Source organism: Kogia breviceps, chromosome 3 (assembly GCF_026419965.1).
Source record: "Kogia breviceps isolate mKogBre1 chromosome 3, mKogBre1 haplotype 1, whole genome shotgun sequence".
NCBI lineage: Eukaryota > Metazoa > Chordata > Mammalia > Artiodactyla > Physeteridae > Kogia > Kogia breviceps.
Genome location: NC_081312.1, coordinates 8,627,350 through 8,642,749, shown reverse-complemented (window position 1 = coordinate 8,642,749; position 15,400 = coordinate 8,627,350). Strand labels below are relative to the sequence as shown.

At 53.0% G+C, this 15,400-nt stretch overlaps 1 protein-coding gene across 1 annotated transcript in view; it reads left to right on the top strand.

The window, feature by feature from the left end:
• BDKRB2 (bradykinin receptor B2) overlaps nt 1-13,719 on the top strand; it is a 37,213-nt gene extending 23,494 nt beyond the window's left edge. Inside the window, exon 2 of the mRNA XM_059056095.2 lies at nt 10,380-13,719. Within this exon, the coding sequence (XP_058912078.1) occupies nt 10,387-11,457 (1,071 nt within the window). The 5' untranslated portion in view covers nt 10,380-10,386 and the 3' untranslated portion in view covers nt 11,458-13,719. The remainder of the gene's footprint in view (nt 1-10,379) is intronic.
• Nucleotides 13,720-15,400: the final 1,681 nt, after the last annotated feature.

Sequence of the window (15,400 nt, the reverse complement as noted above, 5' to 3'; positions counted from 1 at the left end):
TCTCAACCGCTGCGCCACCAGGGAAGCCCTATGTGTAGTCTTTTCGATGACGGTCATTCCGACTGTGTGAGGTGATACCTCACTGTAGTTTTGATTTGCATTTCTCTAATGATCAGTGATGTTGAGCATCTTTTCACGTGCCTATTGGCCATCTGTAGGTCTTCTTTAAAGAAATGTGTATTTAGGTCTTCTGCCCATTTTTGGATTGAGTTGTTTGTTATTGAGTTGTATGAGCTGTTTGTACATTTTGGAGATTAAGCCCTGTCGGTCACATCGTTTTGCACATATTTTCTCCCAGAACATCTTTCTAATCACACAAAGGCAGCAGCTCGTAATGTTTTGGTGTATGCCCTCACCATCCCTTTGCATGGGCTGTGGTTATGAGCTTGGGTTTTTGAACATGTTCACAATTAGACATTAGCACACAGCCCTGTCTCTACATGGGATGGGAGCAGCTGTAGGATGATAAAAAAAAAAAAAAAAACAACCCACAAAAACAAACAAACAAAACACAGGGAGCTTAGATACCATAATTCCAGGACCTGGGTTCAAGGTTGAGCTCTGCCACTAACTGGCTGTGTGTCCTGGGATAATGTCCATCTCTGGGCCTCCGTGTCCACTTATATAACAGGGGCCTGATGAAATAGTGTCCAAGAGCCCTTCCCACCCTAATATTCCAGGATCCTGTCACGTTGACCCAGGAAGGGTTTCCGGAGCAGGAGAAGGAAGGAGGAATATGCTGGATATAGGAACCCATGCTTCCATTAAGACGGCCACTTGGGCTCTGTCCCTAGTGGCCCCAGACCTGTGAGTGTGTCCCAATCCCTGGTCACCTCTGGCCTGGAAGAGACCCTTAAAAGGCCACTCCAGGAGGAGACAGGCCGGGCCGTGGCTGTTTCTGCAGGCTGGCATTTACTTGCTATGTGGCTTTAGGCATCTCCTCACCTCTCTGAGCTTCAGTTTCCCCCTTTGTCATGAGGGGTTGGAGGTAGACTGAACATTTTCTTTTTAAGTAGAACTTTTTTTTCCAATAAAATTGTTTGCAGAAACCTAATACAGAGCAGAGAGGAAGGAAACCCTGACATATAGAGAGCATTTAAAGTGTGTCAGGCATTGTTCTAAGCACTTTATTTTCATTAACCTTCCTATCCTCACAGCAACCCCACAAAGTGGGTGCTCTTAGCTTCCCATTTGACAGATGAAGAAGCTGAGGCCCTGAGGGGTTGGGCTACTTGTCCAAGGTTATACACAGCTAGTAAGTGTTGGAATTGGGATTCTGAGCTGGTTGTATCTCAGTCATGAAACCCCAGGTCCCTTGTCTTTCCAACCCCTTAGGGACATCTCGGGGCACCCAACCCATGCTCTTACACACATACACACACACACACACACACACACACACTGTGTCTTGACCTCTGCAGTTCCAATCAAGGTCCAAACCACAAGTGACTAGCGAGATTGAGACACTGAGCTTTCCTGCCTCCAAAACCCACATTACCAAAAGGTCCCAAGGACCGAGTCCCACGGGCTGCCAACTTTTAGCCCTGTGTGACTCCCCTGCCACCTCCACATGGCCAGCTGAGCGCTCGTCTGAGCTGCCCGCCTGCAGCTGCCTGCACAAAACTTCTTCCCTTGAGGAATGAAGTCACTGTGACTTCATTCCTGTCCCCCTCCAGGCCAGGCACGGCCAAGCCTGCAAGCCCACTTAATCCCTCAACTATTCCGAGGGGGTACCTCGCGCCAGGAACTTCGACGAGGGGGAGAGGCTTTCTGATGCAAGAAAAATGCCTCGGGGTTTGGACTCAGACAGACCTGGGTTGGACTCCTGGCCCTGCCTCTGGCTAGCTTTGTGAGCTTGAACTATCTCAGGTTACTTAGCTAAACCTCTGCCTTCTCGTCTGCTATATGGGAATAATGATGTATCAACCACACAGTACAGTCTTGAGGATGTAGCAGGAAGGGCACACAGTAAGGTCTTCCATTTCCTTTTGCCTCTACCCTGCAGATGTGTCTGCTGGGGAGAAACAGGAAAGCAAGGATCTCCCTGCCCTCTGTCAGGTCAGTCAGTGATCATTTATTGAGTACCTCATAGGCATCGGGCATGGAACAGAGAAAAGAAGAAGCAACATAAGCATCTCTGATAGACCTGCCCCAAATGCATGTCACGGAGAAGGAGGAGGGGGAAGAGGAGGAAGAGAACTCCACTGCTCGAGGGCGTTCAACAGAGAAAAAGAGCCAGTGGGAGAAATGTATTAACAGATTCATTGCAGGGAGGAACTGGATTACTTAACTGCAGGGCTGGCTAGGCAGGTCCAGAATCCATCGGTAAGGGGATCGGGAGGGGCAGACCAGAACTCTTGGACGTGCACGGAAGCTGCTGCTCCCAAGTGGAATGTCTTCTTCTGGGAAACCTCCGTTCCGCTCTTAAGGCCTTTCAACTGATTAAGTCAGGCCCACCCAGACACTGGAGGATAATCTCCCTTACTTACAGTCTGATGAGGGACTTCAATAACACCTACAAAATGCCTTTACAGCAACACCTAGACCAGTATTAGATCGAATAACTGTGGGCTGTAGCCTAGACATGTTGACACATAAAACCAGCCATCGTAGGGCACTTAAGGAGGAGGTTCCGTGGAAGGGGTGGCGACTCAGCTGGCATCATCTTCAGGCAGAGGGCTGAGAAGGGCACGCAGGCAGAAGGGGCAGCCCCAGCAAAGGCAGAGGTGGTGGGACCTTGGGATCATCCTGATGGAGCCCCATGGAAATACATTACATACGAAGGGATCGGAATCGAGGAATGGTTTCGTAAACAACAATAAACCAATACAAGGCATTCTTTTAAAGGCATCCTTATGACAACAATGGAAGAACATGGAAGAATCCCCTTGATGCAATATTCTACGTAAAACCACAGGAGATGAAAAGCTGGTTGAGTGTGGATGTAAAAAGAGCTGCTTGGGGATAGAACTCTGAGAGATTCTAGTATTTTTACTTTTTAAAATATTTATTTGGCCACACGGGGTCTTCGTTGCAGCAGGCAGGCTCCTTAGTTGTGGCATGCGAACTCTTAGTTGCAGCACGTGGGATCTAGTTCCCTGAGGTTAAATAATGACCCGATAGAGGGGGACCCAATTCCAGGTCTGGCTCCAGAGCCCGTAAGCCTGACCGCGGGGCTGGGTTCCCCGTTTGCGATGTGAGTTTCCAGCTAGACTCCTCAGGCTGTATTTCCTCATTCGGTCATTCCACGCCCAGGCTCTGACATCTATGTCACCTGTACAGCTACTTCTTTAACAGCGACTCACTTCTGAACTGGTAACTCCATATCACCAACTTACATGGAAAATGAGTACCATCTGTCACCAAAAAAAAAAAGCCTGTAAAAATAAATACAATGGACCATAAACAATCCGGTTAAAGTCTGGCTAGATTTGGGGGCCAGCCCAGGCGCTGGGCCTGCTGTCTTTGTTGAAAGGTGGGTTATAAACACCAGAGAGGTGCTGAAGACCCTTTCTCCAGGGCTAACCCAGAGGAGTGGCTCAACGATTCGAGGTTATTTACCATCCAGTCCACAACCCTCGCTTTGGGAAATACCTCCTATCTCCAACACACCGCCACAAAACACGGGGCACGAGTTGGCTACAGGATCAGGGGCTCCATACAAGGCAAATCCTGGCCCTTGAGAAAGTGACGCTGTGTGTCCTGGGGTGGCCACAGCCGCAGAGCCCTCAGACATGGATTCTTGGGGAAACAAACTAGACTCCCTCTGAGACTAAAATAGAAATACTCTCCGCAGTACCAAGAGCCAGTGTTTATGTGATTCAACCGAAGGAAATACTTTTAAAGGAAGTCTTGGACCAATTTCTGAGGGAGAACGCTGGATGTTTCTTCTAAAGCATCAGTTTGAAAAACAAGGGGAAAGCCCAGCTGCGGAGTCATCGGCTCAGCGCCCCGACCCAGACACGAGGCTCGGAGTAGGCGGAAGGCGGCATGGGTCCATCCCCCCGCCCTACTCCCGCTCCCACCCCAGCTGTGTCGATGAGGACATCGAGGCCCAGGGGGCTAAAGGGACTCCTTCAAATAACACCCAGAGTACCGCACACCTGATCGCCACCAACCTCAGCGCCGATACGCCCACCACACCACGCCCGCGCCCTCCCCCCAGCAGTCCCTTAAACAGTTCTCTGACATCTGAGATTCTAATCCCAAGATATATTAGTCAGGGTCCAGTGGGAAAGAGAGGGCACGTTCAAACCAGCTAACACTGGCTAGCGGAAGAGAATTTGAACAGAGGGTCCATTTTCTGCCTGTAGGCAGCGCGTGGGGACACTGCCAGGGCCTCAGAGCTAGAGGCAGAGGCCTGGGCAGGCGACCCACCCGTCCCTCCCTCCCTCCCTCCGGGCCTGAGGCCTGAGCAGCAAGAGGAGGTGGCACTTATCAGCATCCCTGGACAGCCAGCTGGAAAGGGCCCCCATAGGAGCTGTGGATCGGGCCAGGCCCAGCCAGCCCCTGGAGGCCCCCAAAGGAGGGAGCTGGGAGCCGCACTGCATCCTTAGTCTCCTCCCTGCCTCGGCCTCCTGCTGGTGCCCCCAGGGGCCGAAACCCATGGGAAGCCAGACGGCAGCCATCTCACCCCCAGGGAGTGGTCCCTGCACTCCGGGGACAGGTCTGGGGAGAAGCAGGGGCTGATGGATGCTCCCACACGCGAAGCATCCAAAGCAGGTGCACAGAAACTAGAGGCGCCTCAGACTCCTACCTTCTCCCTGGTCCTCAAACTGCCTGCTCTCTGGACACCTGAAAGAGAAAAGCCCTCAACTTTGTTTTGAACAGGAGAGCAATGTTGACAGTCATTAGCGAACCATTAGGGGCCAGTTGGGCCGATCCTGCCCGATCTGGGGACACCTGGCCGTGCAGACCCATGACAGAGGGCAGTGAGCGAGGGCTGCCACCTCCCCCCGGGGTGACCGAGCTGGTAGACCCTGGCTTAGCTGTGCGGCTGTCACTGTCTTGGTGGAAATGGTAACTTGAGCAGGCAGGCTGAGGTCCCTGGACTGGACAGAGAGCCCCGTGGGGGCAGGGGAAGCTCGGCTTCACTCTTCCCCACCAAATCTCCAGCACCAGAAAAACACCCAATAATTGCTGTCGAGGAGTGAATGATCTGAATACATGACCTCTGACCCCTAGTTGAACTTTCTTTCCATGGGCCCAGCAGGGCCCCTCAGAAAAGCATTCTGCTAGGTCCTTCTTCCCTTCCCCTAACCCCGCTCCTCGAAAAATCAAAAGGACTTGCTGCTGTGCATTGCATCTCTTGCAAGTTCTAAATCCTGACCTCAGCTCAGCTTGGGGGTTTGGGGAGACCTTTTCTGGGTGTTAACTGAAGATCTTTGGCTTTATTTGCTGCTTACCAACGCAGTCTTTTTTTTTCCTAATGTGTTCAAATTTCCAGAATTGTCTGCTAATTGATCTCCACCTCCCCACAACTGCACTGGGAGAGCTGGGCTTCTGGAAGCCAGGTGCGCGGGGTCTGCACAGACTCCTCTGCCTGAGAAGCTGCTGAAACCTAGGGCAGGGCAGATCCGTGGCTGAACACACGCACACACACACGCATGCATGCGCCCAGCTTTTCACACCCGTCCCAGACAGCAGCCAGAGGTCACGTGGGATACTGGTCCGAGCTCCAGGTCTGGCACCAGAAGGGTTGAAGTCCCGCCTCTACCTCTTGCCAACAATGGCAGCCCTTGGATAAGTCACCCCACCTCTCTGCACCTCGTTTCTTCCTCTGCAAGGCAAGTGTACAGCCAATGCCTACCTCCCTGGATGAGAGTGCAGTTGAACTTGAAGAGGGAGAGGGAGGTTGCGTCAGTGCAAGCCCCACAGGGCAGAAAGGCCGTCACTTTTCCCCGGGGCTCAGGTGAGGACCCAACTCAGAACTTGAGAGCACGTTGCAGCACTGACCACAGCTGTGGATTGGAAACACTCCTCTGTATTTGTCTATTAGGCTCGAAGGCCCTGGAGATCCTGGGTCTAATTCATCTCCATTGCATCAGGGTGAGCCTGTCCTCCAGCCCAGCCCCCTCCCCTGAGCTCCAGACCCACGTGCAGGTCTCTAAGCACTTCAGACTTAACAGGTTCAAGTCTAAACACATGATCCTGTCTCTCCAAGTTAGCCCTTCCCATTCATCCCTGTCATAGCAGCACCGGGATGGGGGTGGCAGCACCCTTTATCCCTTCCTTACCCTCATTTCCAACCTCTCCGTGTCCAGTTTTGCTCCAGACATGTCAGTGTTCCTCCCTAAACACCTCTGGAATTGATCCTCTACAGTCTCCATCATCCCATGCCTAGAAAAACGGGCAGCAACTGCCCCTGGCCCCCCCCCCCCACAATCCAGCCACCAGGGCCTAATACACATCCGCACCCAGCGTCTTCCTGCCCCAGGGCCTTTGCACCTGCTGCTACTTCTGCCCAGACATCCTCCACCACCATCCTTTCACCCAGCTTACTCCTGCTCACCCTCGGGTCTCATAATAAATATCCACTCAGCCCCTGCCCGTGGCTGGTTTAGAACCCCACATTCCATGCTGTCATGGGACCTTACATTTTATTTCATAGGATTTATGTCAGTTTTCAGTAACTTAGTGACTGAAGTCATGTCTGGTTTCTCCATGAGACCATAAGCCCCCAGAGGACAGACGCTGTGCCTGTTCTCACATTATGCCCTGGCACCCAGTGTGTGATGGATGCTTAATAAATATTTGTTACGTGAAGGCCTCCATTTCTCTTCCCTAGTGGAGAATGCATGTGTTTTATGGTCCCCGGTCCCACCACCTAACTGTCTTTTCTCCTCCAGTCAGCCGGGGCAGGCCGTTACTCACGTCCGCCTCTGAGTCCAAGTGTTCTCTGCCTGGAAGAGAGCAATGATCCAATCTGTTCACGAGGACGCCATGCCGACCACTGCCTCTTTCAGTTGAGTCAAAGGGACTCCTCGATTTACTATCTATGGGGCCGAGGGGAGGGGACGACACCTAGGAGGGCACGCCCCTCCTCTCCGGGACAACACTTGAAGCAACAGGCAACGTTAAACCCAAAGACAAAAGTTCTCCAGGGCCAGTGAGGCTGAAGTGGCTAGGGGGTGGATTGTTCTGCTTGAGGGAGGGGTGTGCCGGAGGAGAAGCACACATTACAGGGGGTCACGTGTGAATGACCCCAGCTGAACGTGAAAAGAAAGAGATTGAAATTCTGAAGTCAACACAAGAAACCAGACAGAGATGTGGCCTGTCTCCGATGGAGACGGGACGTCTCTAACGCAAGGCTGACCTCTGGGGAAGGTCTGAACACTAAAGACAGTGTGGGGGGAATTGATCCCGAGTGGAAGCAGAGGAGAGGGAGAGTCAGTCCTGAGGGGGGCGGCGTTAGGAAGACGAAGGGGAGCTGGGCCCAGCCGGGCCTCTAGGTCCTGTGTCAGGTGTGACCTACTATGGACGTGACCAGATGGCCATCTCAGCTGGGGCCATGGCACACGGGCCCCATAACTCCCAGTCGAGCACTCCCCAGGCCACCTTCTAATGGCTCTGTGGCCTCTCAGAGCCAGGTGTGGGCCAGGTGCCACCCCGTTGGCCAGGGACTGCCTTGTGCGGGAAATTAACAAGCAGCATGTGGCGTGACACTTGAGCGTCTAGGGAGCTGGAGCATGGGAGGCAGCGCCCCAGGTCTGGGGCCCTAAGGAAACAAGCTTTTTTTTTTTTTTTTTTTTGTGGTACGCGGGCCTCTCACTGCTGTGGCCTCTCCCGTTGCGGAGCACGGGCTCCGGACGCACAGGCTCAGCGGCCACGGCTCACGGGCCCAGCTGCTCCGCGGCACGTGGGATCTTCCCGGACCGGGGCACGAACCTGTGTCTCCTGCATCGGCAGGCGGATTCTCAACCACTGCGCCACCAGGGAAGCCCGGAAACAAGCTTTTTGTACCTGCAGAAATCGGGCCAAAGCCCGGACCAAGGGGACCGTGTAGGGGAGGTCTCACTTTCAGAGGCTCTGCAGAGAAGCCTGCCAGTTTCCATGGGTCAGGAACTCAGGGTCCAGTGGGGATGGCTCGTCTCTGTTCTGTGTTGTCCGGGGCCTCGGCTGGAACACTCACAGGCTGAGGGAACAGAATCTAACCAAAGGCTTCACTGGGGCCAGAGGATCCACCAGCAAAGGTGGCAAGTCGGTTCCTCTCCACGGAGCCTCTCCGTGCGGCTGCTTGAGGGTCCTCACAGCATGGCGGCTGGCCTCCCCTCCAGTAAGCGACCCAGGAGGCCAAGGAGGAAGCCGCAGAGCCTCTTATGCCTGAGTCTCGGATGTCACACACCGTCACTGCCGCCAGGGGTGGGAAGCAAGTCACTAAGTCTGGCCACATTCACTGGAAGAGGAATTAGACTCCACCCTGTGAACGGAGCAGCATCGAAGAATCTGCGGACGTATTAAAACCACCCTCCGCTAGGAGGGCCTTCCCAGAGCGTATTTCCGATCGGGACGAAGCCTCACTTTCTCAGCACCCACTGAAGACTGTCCTCCTCCCCTTTTTCAGCCCCATCACTTGCCACTTCCCACCTCCCCGTCCAACATCTAGTCCACCTGCCAGCCCACTCCAGCGGCTGCCCCGCTTCTGTGCCTCTGCTTAAGCTTCTCCTGCCTCATCTGCCCTCCCTCCTTCTCGGCCCCTGTTCACATGCTCTTCGTCCTCTGAGACCCAGCTCCAGAGTTACCTCCAGCCTCCTCCCCCCACATCTGTGTCCCTTGCCCCTCCTCCCACGCCTCGGCACTCATCGCGCACACTGGGTCGCGGCAGGTGTCGGGAGCTCGGGCAGGGCAGGACACGTGCGGTGCTCCCCTCTGGGACCCTAGAGCCAAGGTGGAGCTCAGCACAGAGGAGATGCTCAAGAAACATTTAAAGATAAATTGCGTCAATGAATGAGTTCGTCACACGTCCCCAGTCTGGCCCCTCAAAGCCAGCCAGCTGCTCCAGGGTGTTTTCTGGGAAATCCCAGAGACAATCAGCAGATTCTTTCCCATAATCTATTGCTGAGCTCCTCCTCCACGAGCCTACCCAACAATCAATAGCCCAGGAAGAGCCCCTCCACCTCCACCTTCCTTCGTCCACCCCACGGAGCACTAGGAAAGTGCCCAACTCGTCCTGCCCTTTGCATTGTGCTTTTAGTTTTTCAATGTGTCTTCATACCTACTCTTCGATTTAAACCTCGCAAGAGCCGTGCAAGGCAACCCAGGGAGAGAGCAAGACTCTATGACAATAAGGTGGAAGCTCAGAAAGGTCAAGCAATTTACCCAAGACAACACAGCTAGGGTTGGAGCCAATGTCTACCAAAACCCCATGCCTCTTTGCTGAAGTCGGAGAGGAACTTCCAGAAAGTGAACTGCCCCCTGGTCTGAGTCTCACTGCTGCTCTGAGTCTCAGAGTGAAAGAGGAGCCAGTGAGTTAATGATGAAATCACCAATATAAGAGCAAGAATCTGCCAACAGTGGTGCTGGAGTTTGACACGGGTTGTTTCAATAAGTTCGCAAAAAACAGGTAATTATTCATGTTTATTGAATCAAGTGCAGTGCTTGGGGCTTTCTGCACCTTGTCTCGGGTCCCCACCACAACCCTGAGAAGATTTTGTTATTCCCATTTTACACAGTAGAACATTAAGGTTCAGAGAGGTTAATTAACTCACCCAAGGTCACACAGCTAATGAATGAGCCAGGACTGAACCCAGAGGACTGTCTGGCTCCAAAGCCCCTCCCCCTCCCTTTTCATCAAGCAACCTCTGCTCGTCATCCATGCTACACTGATGGAACGTACAGACGCATGAGGCTGCCCTCTGCCAGAGGAGACAGGAAGTGGGCAAATGGACTGTGGTCTCTGAGCCAGGGTGGAATCTCCCTGTCTGACATGATATCACTTTTCTCTCCTAATAAATTGCTCACCCGTGGCCAGGCCACAAGAGGCTGAAAGAGACCAGCACCCTCGGGGGGCGGGGGGGATGGCCCTGTGATAAGGAAGGAATGTGCTGTGTATCCTCCCATCATGGAAGCTTCGAGGAGGTCCAGGGTCTAACACTCATGTTTGTTAGTCTGGGTGACGGATGCTGGTCAAGTACACATCCCAGTGGAGCCTGGAGGTGAAGAACAGGAGCTCTCAGTTTAAGGCCAAGGAGCAGAGGCGCCTTTCTAGGACCCTGGGGACACAGGTGTGCCCGAACTTCCTCTGATCACCGCACAGAAAGGGCCTGAGTTTCACCCCTGACTTTGCCTTCTGGAAGCATCCCCCTCTCCTTCCGCATCAGTTGTTTCTCCTTCCTCTTGTGACCTGGAGGTGTAACTGCCTCTTTTCCACTTTCTTGCAGCCACAAAATGTTCAACGTCACCTCGCAAGTCCTTGAACCTGCTCTCAACGGGACCCCTCCCCAGGGCAGCGGCTGCGTCCACTCCGACTGGTCGAGCTGGCTGAACACCATCCAGTCCCCCTTCCTCTGGGTCCTCTTCGTACTGGCAGCTCTCGAGAACGTCTTCGTCCTCAGCGTCTTCTGCCTGCACAAGAGCAGCTGCACGGTGGCGGAGGTCTACCTGGGCAACCTGGCCGCGGCTGACCTGCTCTTGGCCTGCGGGCTGCCCTTCTGGGCCATCACCATCGCCCACAACTTCGACTGGCTCTTTGGGGAAGTCCTGTGCCGCGTGGTGAACACCGTGCTCTACATGAATCTCTACAGCAGCATCTGCTTCCTCATGCTGGTGAGCATTGACCGCTACCTGGCCCTGGTGAAGACCATGTCCGCGGGCCGGACGCGCAGGGTGCGCTGGGCCAGGCTCTACAGCGTGGTGATCTGGGGCTGCACGCTCTTCCTGAGCTTGCCCATGCTGGCCTTCCGGACCATGCAGGAGTACAGGGCCGAGGGCCACAACGTCACCGCCTGCGTCATCGTCTACCCGTCCCGCAGCTGGGAGGTCTTCACCAACAGCCTCCTGAACTCCGTGGGCTTCCTGCTTCCCCTGAGCGCCATCGCCTTCTGCACCGTGCAGATCATGCACGTGCTGCGCAACAACAAGATGCAGAAGTTCAAGGAGATCCAGACGGAGAGGAAAGCCACCGTGCTGGTCCTGGCCGTGCTGCTACTGTTCATCGTCTGCTGGCTGCCCTTCCAGATCAGCACCTTCCTGGACACGCTGCAACGCCTCGACATCCTCTCCGGCTGCTGGGTCGACATCTTCACGCAGATCGCGTCCTACGTGGCCTATAGCAACAGCTGCCTCAACCCGCTGGTGTACGTGATCGTGGGCAAGAGCTTCCGTAAGAAGTCGCGGGAGGTGTACGGGCGGCTGTGCCGGCAAGGGGGCTGCGGGTCGGAGCCCAGCCCGACGGAGAACTCCATGGGCACGCTGCGGACCTCCATCTCAGTGGAACGCCAGATTCACAAACTGTCGTAGTGGGTGGGGAGCAGCCAGTGAGCAGATGTCACCAGGGCTACTAACGTGGGTGACGGTTGTTGGACAGTGGTTCTCAGGATGTGCCCTGGGAGGAATGGAAGGAATCCCAAGTGTGACCTTGGGCAGTGAGTCGGTGTCTCCAGTAAATTCCTCCCCGGCTCAAGTTGCAGATAACAAGGCTGTGAGGTTGGAGTGATCTGGTACACAGCCAAGGGCTCCAGAAACACAAGAGTATTATGGTTCTTATTTGCTGCCACCCCTAGACCAGAGTGCTGCTTTCCAGGAGTGGAGGGAGCCTGGGGGCAGGGACAGGAGTGACGGAGCTTCCCTCCCACGTGGTGTCCCACCTTGCCCCAGCACGACAGCTCAGATCTCCAGACATGCCACCCAGCTTTGGTGCAGCTGCTGCGTGCCCGCGCAGGGCTCAGCTGAAGTTTTGCCCTGAGTTTCTTTAATCCGCTCAGCTAGGACCTTGGAGGACGATTTCTCAGGTGAATGAAGGTTAAACTCCGAGAGATCCGTGGTGTGAACCCGGAGACCAGTATTCTTTCATTTCCCTCATGGAAAGACAGGTGGTCTGTGCCAAAGAAGAACCCAATAAGCACTTATGCAGCACTTGCTGTATATGCAGCCTTGAGCACTGTGGGTAAGAGAAGAAAGAGAAAGTACCGTCTCGGTCTTGAAGGAACTTGCAGCCTCATGTGGGGATAAGTCAGCACCTGCAGCCACCAGAAGCCTGTTTTAGACACGGTCAAGCAAGGCACTGTGGGCGGGGCAGAACGGAGGGGTGAGGAGAGGCCGCCCCAGCTCAGCCTAGAACTAATTGCACGTGGCTGTGTCCCTGCCTCAGTTTCCTCCTCTGTAACACGAGGCTCTTGGGGGATTAAAGGAGCTAACAGGCGTAAAAGTACTTTGACAAATGAAGGTGCTACGTAAACGTGAGGCATTATTACACCCACAGAACAGGAATGAATTTATTATAAGGAGAAAGACACAGGTTCAGCAAAAGGTCCGTAGAGGCGAGTCGGTAGCTCACGGTGGTGACACATACTAGGTGCTCAATATGTTAGCTCCCTTCCACCAGCTGTCCTTTCCATCAACGTGCGCGCGCGCGCACACACACACACACACACACACACACGCACACGCACACGCACACACACACACAAGCATTTTCAGGGAAGGTCGCCCTTTAAGTGGAGGTGGGAGAACGCCCTCCCCAACCCGTAGATCATTTGCCCAAAGAAGCAACTGCAGAGGGGTCCGCGGCTCTGCCTCCTGTGGGCGGGGCAGGGGCGGGTCGTTGTGCCGAGGGGCGGGGTGGGCAGGGACGGACGGGGCCCATACCAGGTGTCAGGCTGGAGGAAGCTGGACCAGCATCCTTGGCCAGAAGCTTAAGAGACAGCCCTAGCCCCGAGCCCGAGGTCCTCCAGGGGGAATTCGTTTCCTCTTCTTCTACACGGTTGATAATCTGCCTTCTGTGGCCGGCGCACGTGGAGATAACGGGGAACGCACCACCCGGTCGCCAACATCAAGCCCTCAGAGTCAAGGCAGGGAGGGACGCCCAGTAGCAATGGAGTTCGGGACGTGCGATGTCGGCAGCGCCCTGGAAGCACTCACTCGATCAGTAAATGGGTGATTTGTTAGCGGGCTCTCTCTGGAGAGGATAGAACCTGGGGGACCAGCAGGATTGGATCTGGCCCCCCAGATGCCAAAGAGCCCATAAATACCGCCCAATCCAGCTCTGGAGTTAAAAAAAAAAAAAGAGTCACAGAAGATTTCTCCCCCAGCCCAGGCTTTGTTTTCTGCTACGCACACCCCTCTGCCCAAATAAACATACTCACTTCTAGCTGGAGAAAGAAAACAGAGGAAATAAGAAATAGGAACCATTTCGCATTACAACGAAGTAGGAACCATTTAGTATTAGCATGAAGTTAAACCATATGCATATTCTGAGTGGGGTAACACAAAAGGAGGCTAGGGGCTTCCCTGATGGCACAGCGGTTAAGAATCCACCTGCCAATGCAGAGGACATGGGTTTGAGCCTCGGTCCGGGAAGATCCCACATGCCACGGAGCTACTAAGCCCGCGAGCCACAACTACTGAGCTCACATGCCACACCTACTGAAGCCCGCACACCTAGAGCCCGTGCTCCGCAACACAAGAAGCCACCACAGTGAGAAGCCCGGGCACCTCAACGAAGAGTAGCCCCCGCTCGCTGCAACTAGGGAAAGCCCACGCACAGCAAGACCCAAAGCAACCAAAAATAAATAATAAATAAATTTATTTTTTTTAAAAAAGGAGGCTGGGCTTTGGAATGTGTACCATTCATTCATCAGCGGATGTGTATGGTCTGAAGTTCTCCTATGAGCAGAGCTGCATCACAGCCCTGGGCTCCTAATGGTCCTTTAGGGTCCACCCGTGTGCTAAGGAGCGATCGGTCTGTGGGAAGGGAGCTGCCCCACATGGATGCTCCACATCCATCGATCCATGCTAGAAACCTGGGGCTCATGGTAAAGAGGAATAACCCTCTCTGTTATTCCTTACACCTAGTGAATCAGCACCTCTTTTACATTCCACCTAAGTGTTTTCTGGATCTATCTGCTTCTTTCTATGTCTAACCATCATCTCTTATTGGTCTCCCCATCTCTGATATTAACTACCACCATCTCCCAATGCATATTCTCCACTCTGTAGCCAATGACGTCTTTTAAGAAGGCAAAGACGATGATAGGGAAGCTATACATGTAAAGAACAGTGTTTAAGAGCCAAGGCTTTGGGATCAAGCAGACCTGTGTTGGTACCATGATAAAGCACATCTGTCCTGTGAAAGGTCCAAAGAGATACTACATTGTAAAGAGGGAGCATTTCACAAACAAGAAGAGATGGGTGAACGGCATAAACGTGTGTTTTCGTCCAGCATAATAAAGGGATGAGGCACTTCTGCGTAGTTCTTTCATTTGTTACACCTCCCGAAAACCTGAGTCTCGTCACAGACACTGCCGTGGCGGTTAGAAGTCTTTGGATTGGAGGTTCCGTTTATTTCCACTCAGCCTACTTTAGGGCTTCTGTCCTATAAATCAGTGGTGTCCAAGCTATTGTAATTGTGTATCCATATAAGTAAAAGAATTTTGATTATAGGTACCCAATACGTACGCTTATTTACATGTATTAAAAGGTACACTCTAGAATATACTCAAGTACAAATCTAAGAAATTTCAACAGCGTTTGAATATTTTCTCCCATCCCATAGTCCTACATTGGTGACTCATTACCAAGCACCCATCAGGTGCGCATGAGGCCCCACGAGGCCCTAGAATCATAAGGATGACTGTAATTCAATCATCCGTGCATGTGATATATATCTATTAGGTGCCTTCCATTTGACAAGGTCTAGATCAAACAGTTGTCTAACTACTGCTTGCATACTACCAGTGACGGGGAACTCATTACCCACTCCATTTTGAGGTCCCTTCATTATTCATGCATGCATTCACTCATTCATTTTTTAAAAAACTTGCTTTCTGTGTCTACAGAAATGACACTGCTCTGTCTCCACATCCATCGATCCATGCTAGAAACCTGGGGCTCATGGTAAAGAGGAATAACCCTCTCTGTTATTCCTTACACCTAGTGAATCAGCACCTCTTTTACATTCCACCTAAATGTTTTCTGGATCTATCTGCTTCTTTCTATGTCTAACCATCATCTCTTATTGGTCTCCCCATCTCTGATATTAACTACCACCATCTCCCAATGCATATTCTCCACTCTGTAGCCAATGACGTCTTTTAAGAAGGCAAAGACGATGATAGGGAAGCTATACATGTAGAGAACAGTGTTTAAGAGCCAAGGCTTTGGGATCAAGCAGACCTGGATTCCAGTTCTGCTTCTGGCTCAGACTCATTTGGTGTGTGGTCTTGGGCATCTCAGTTATCCTTTC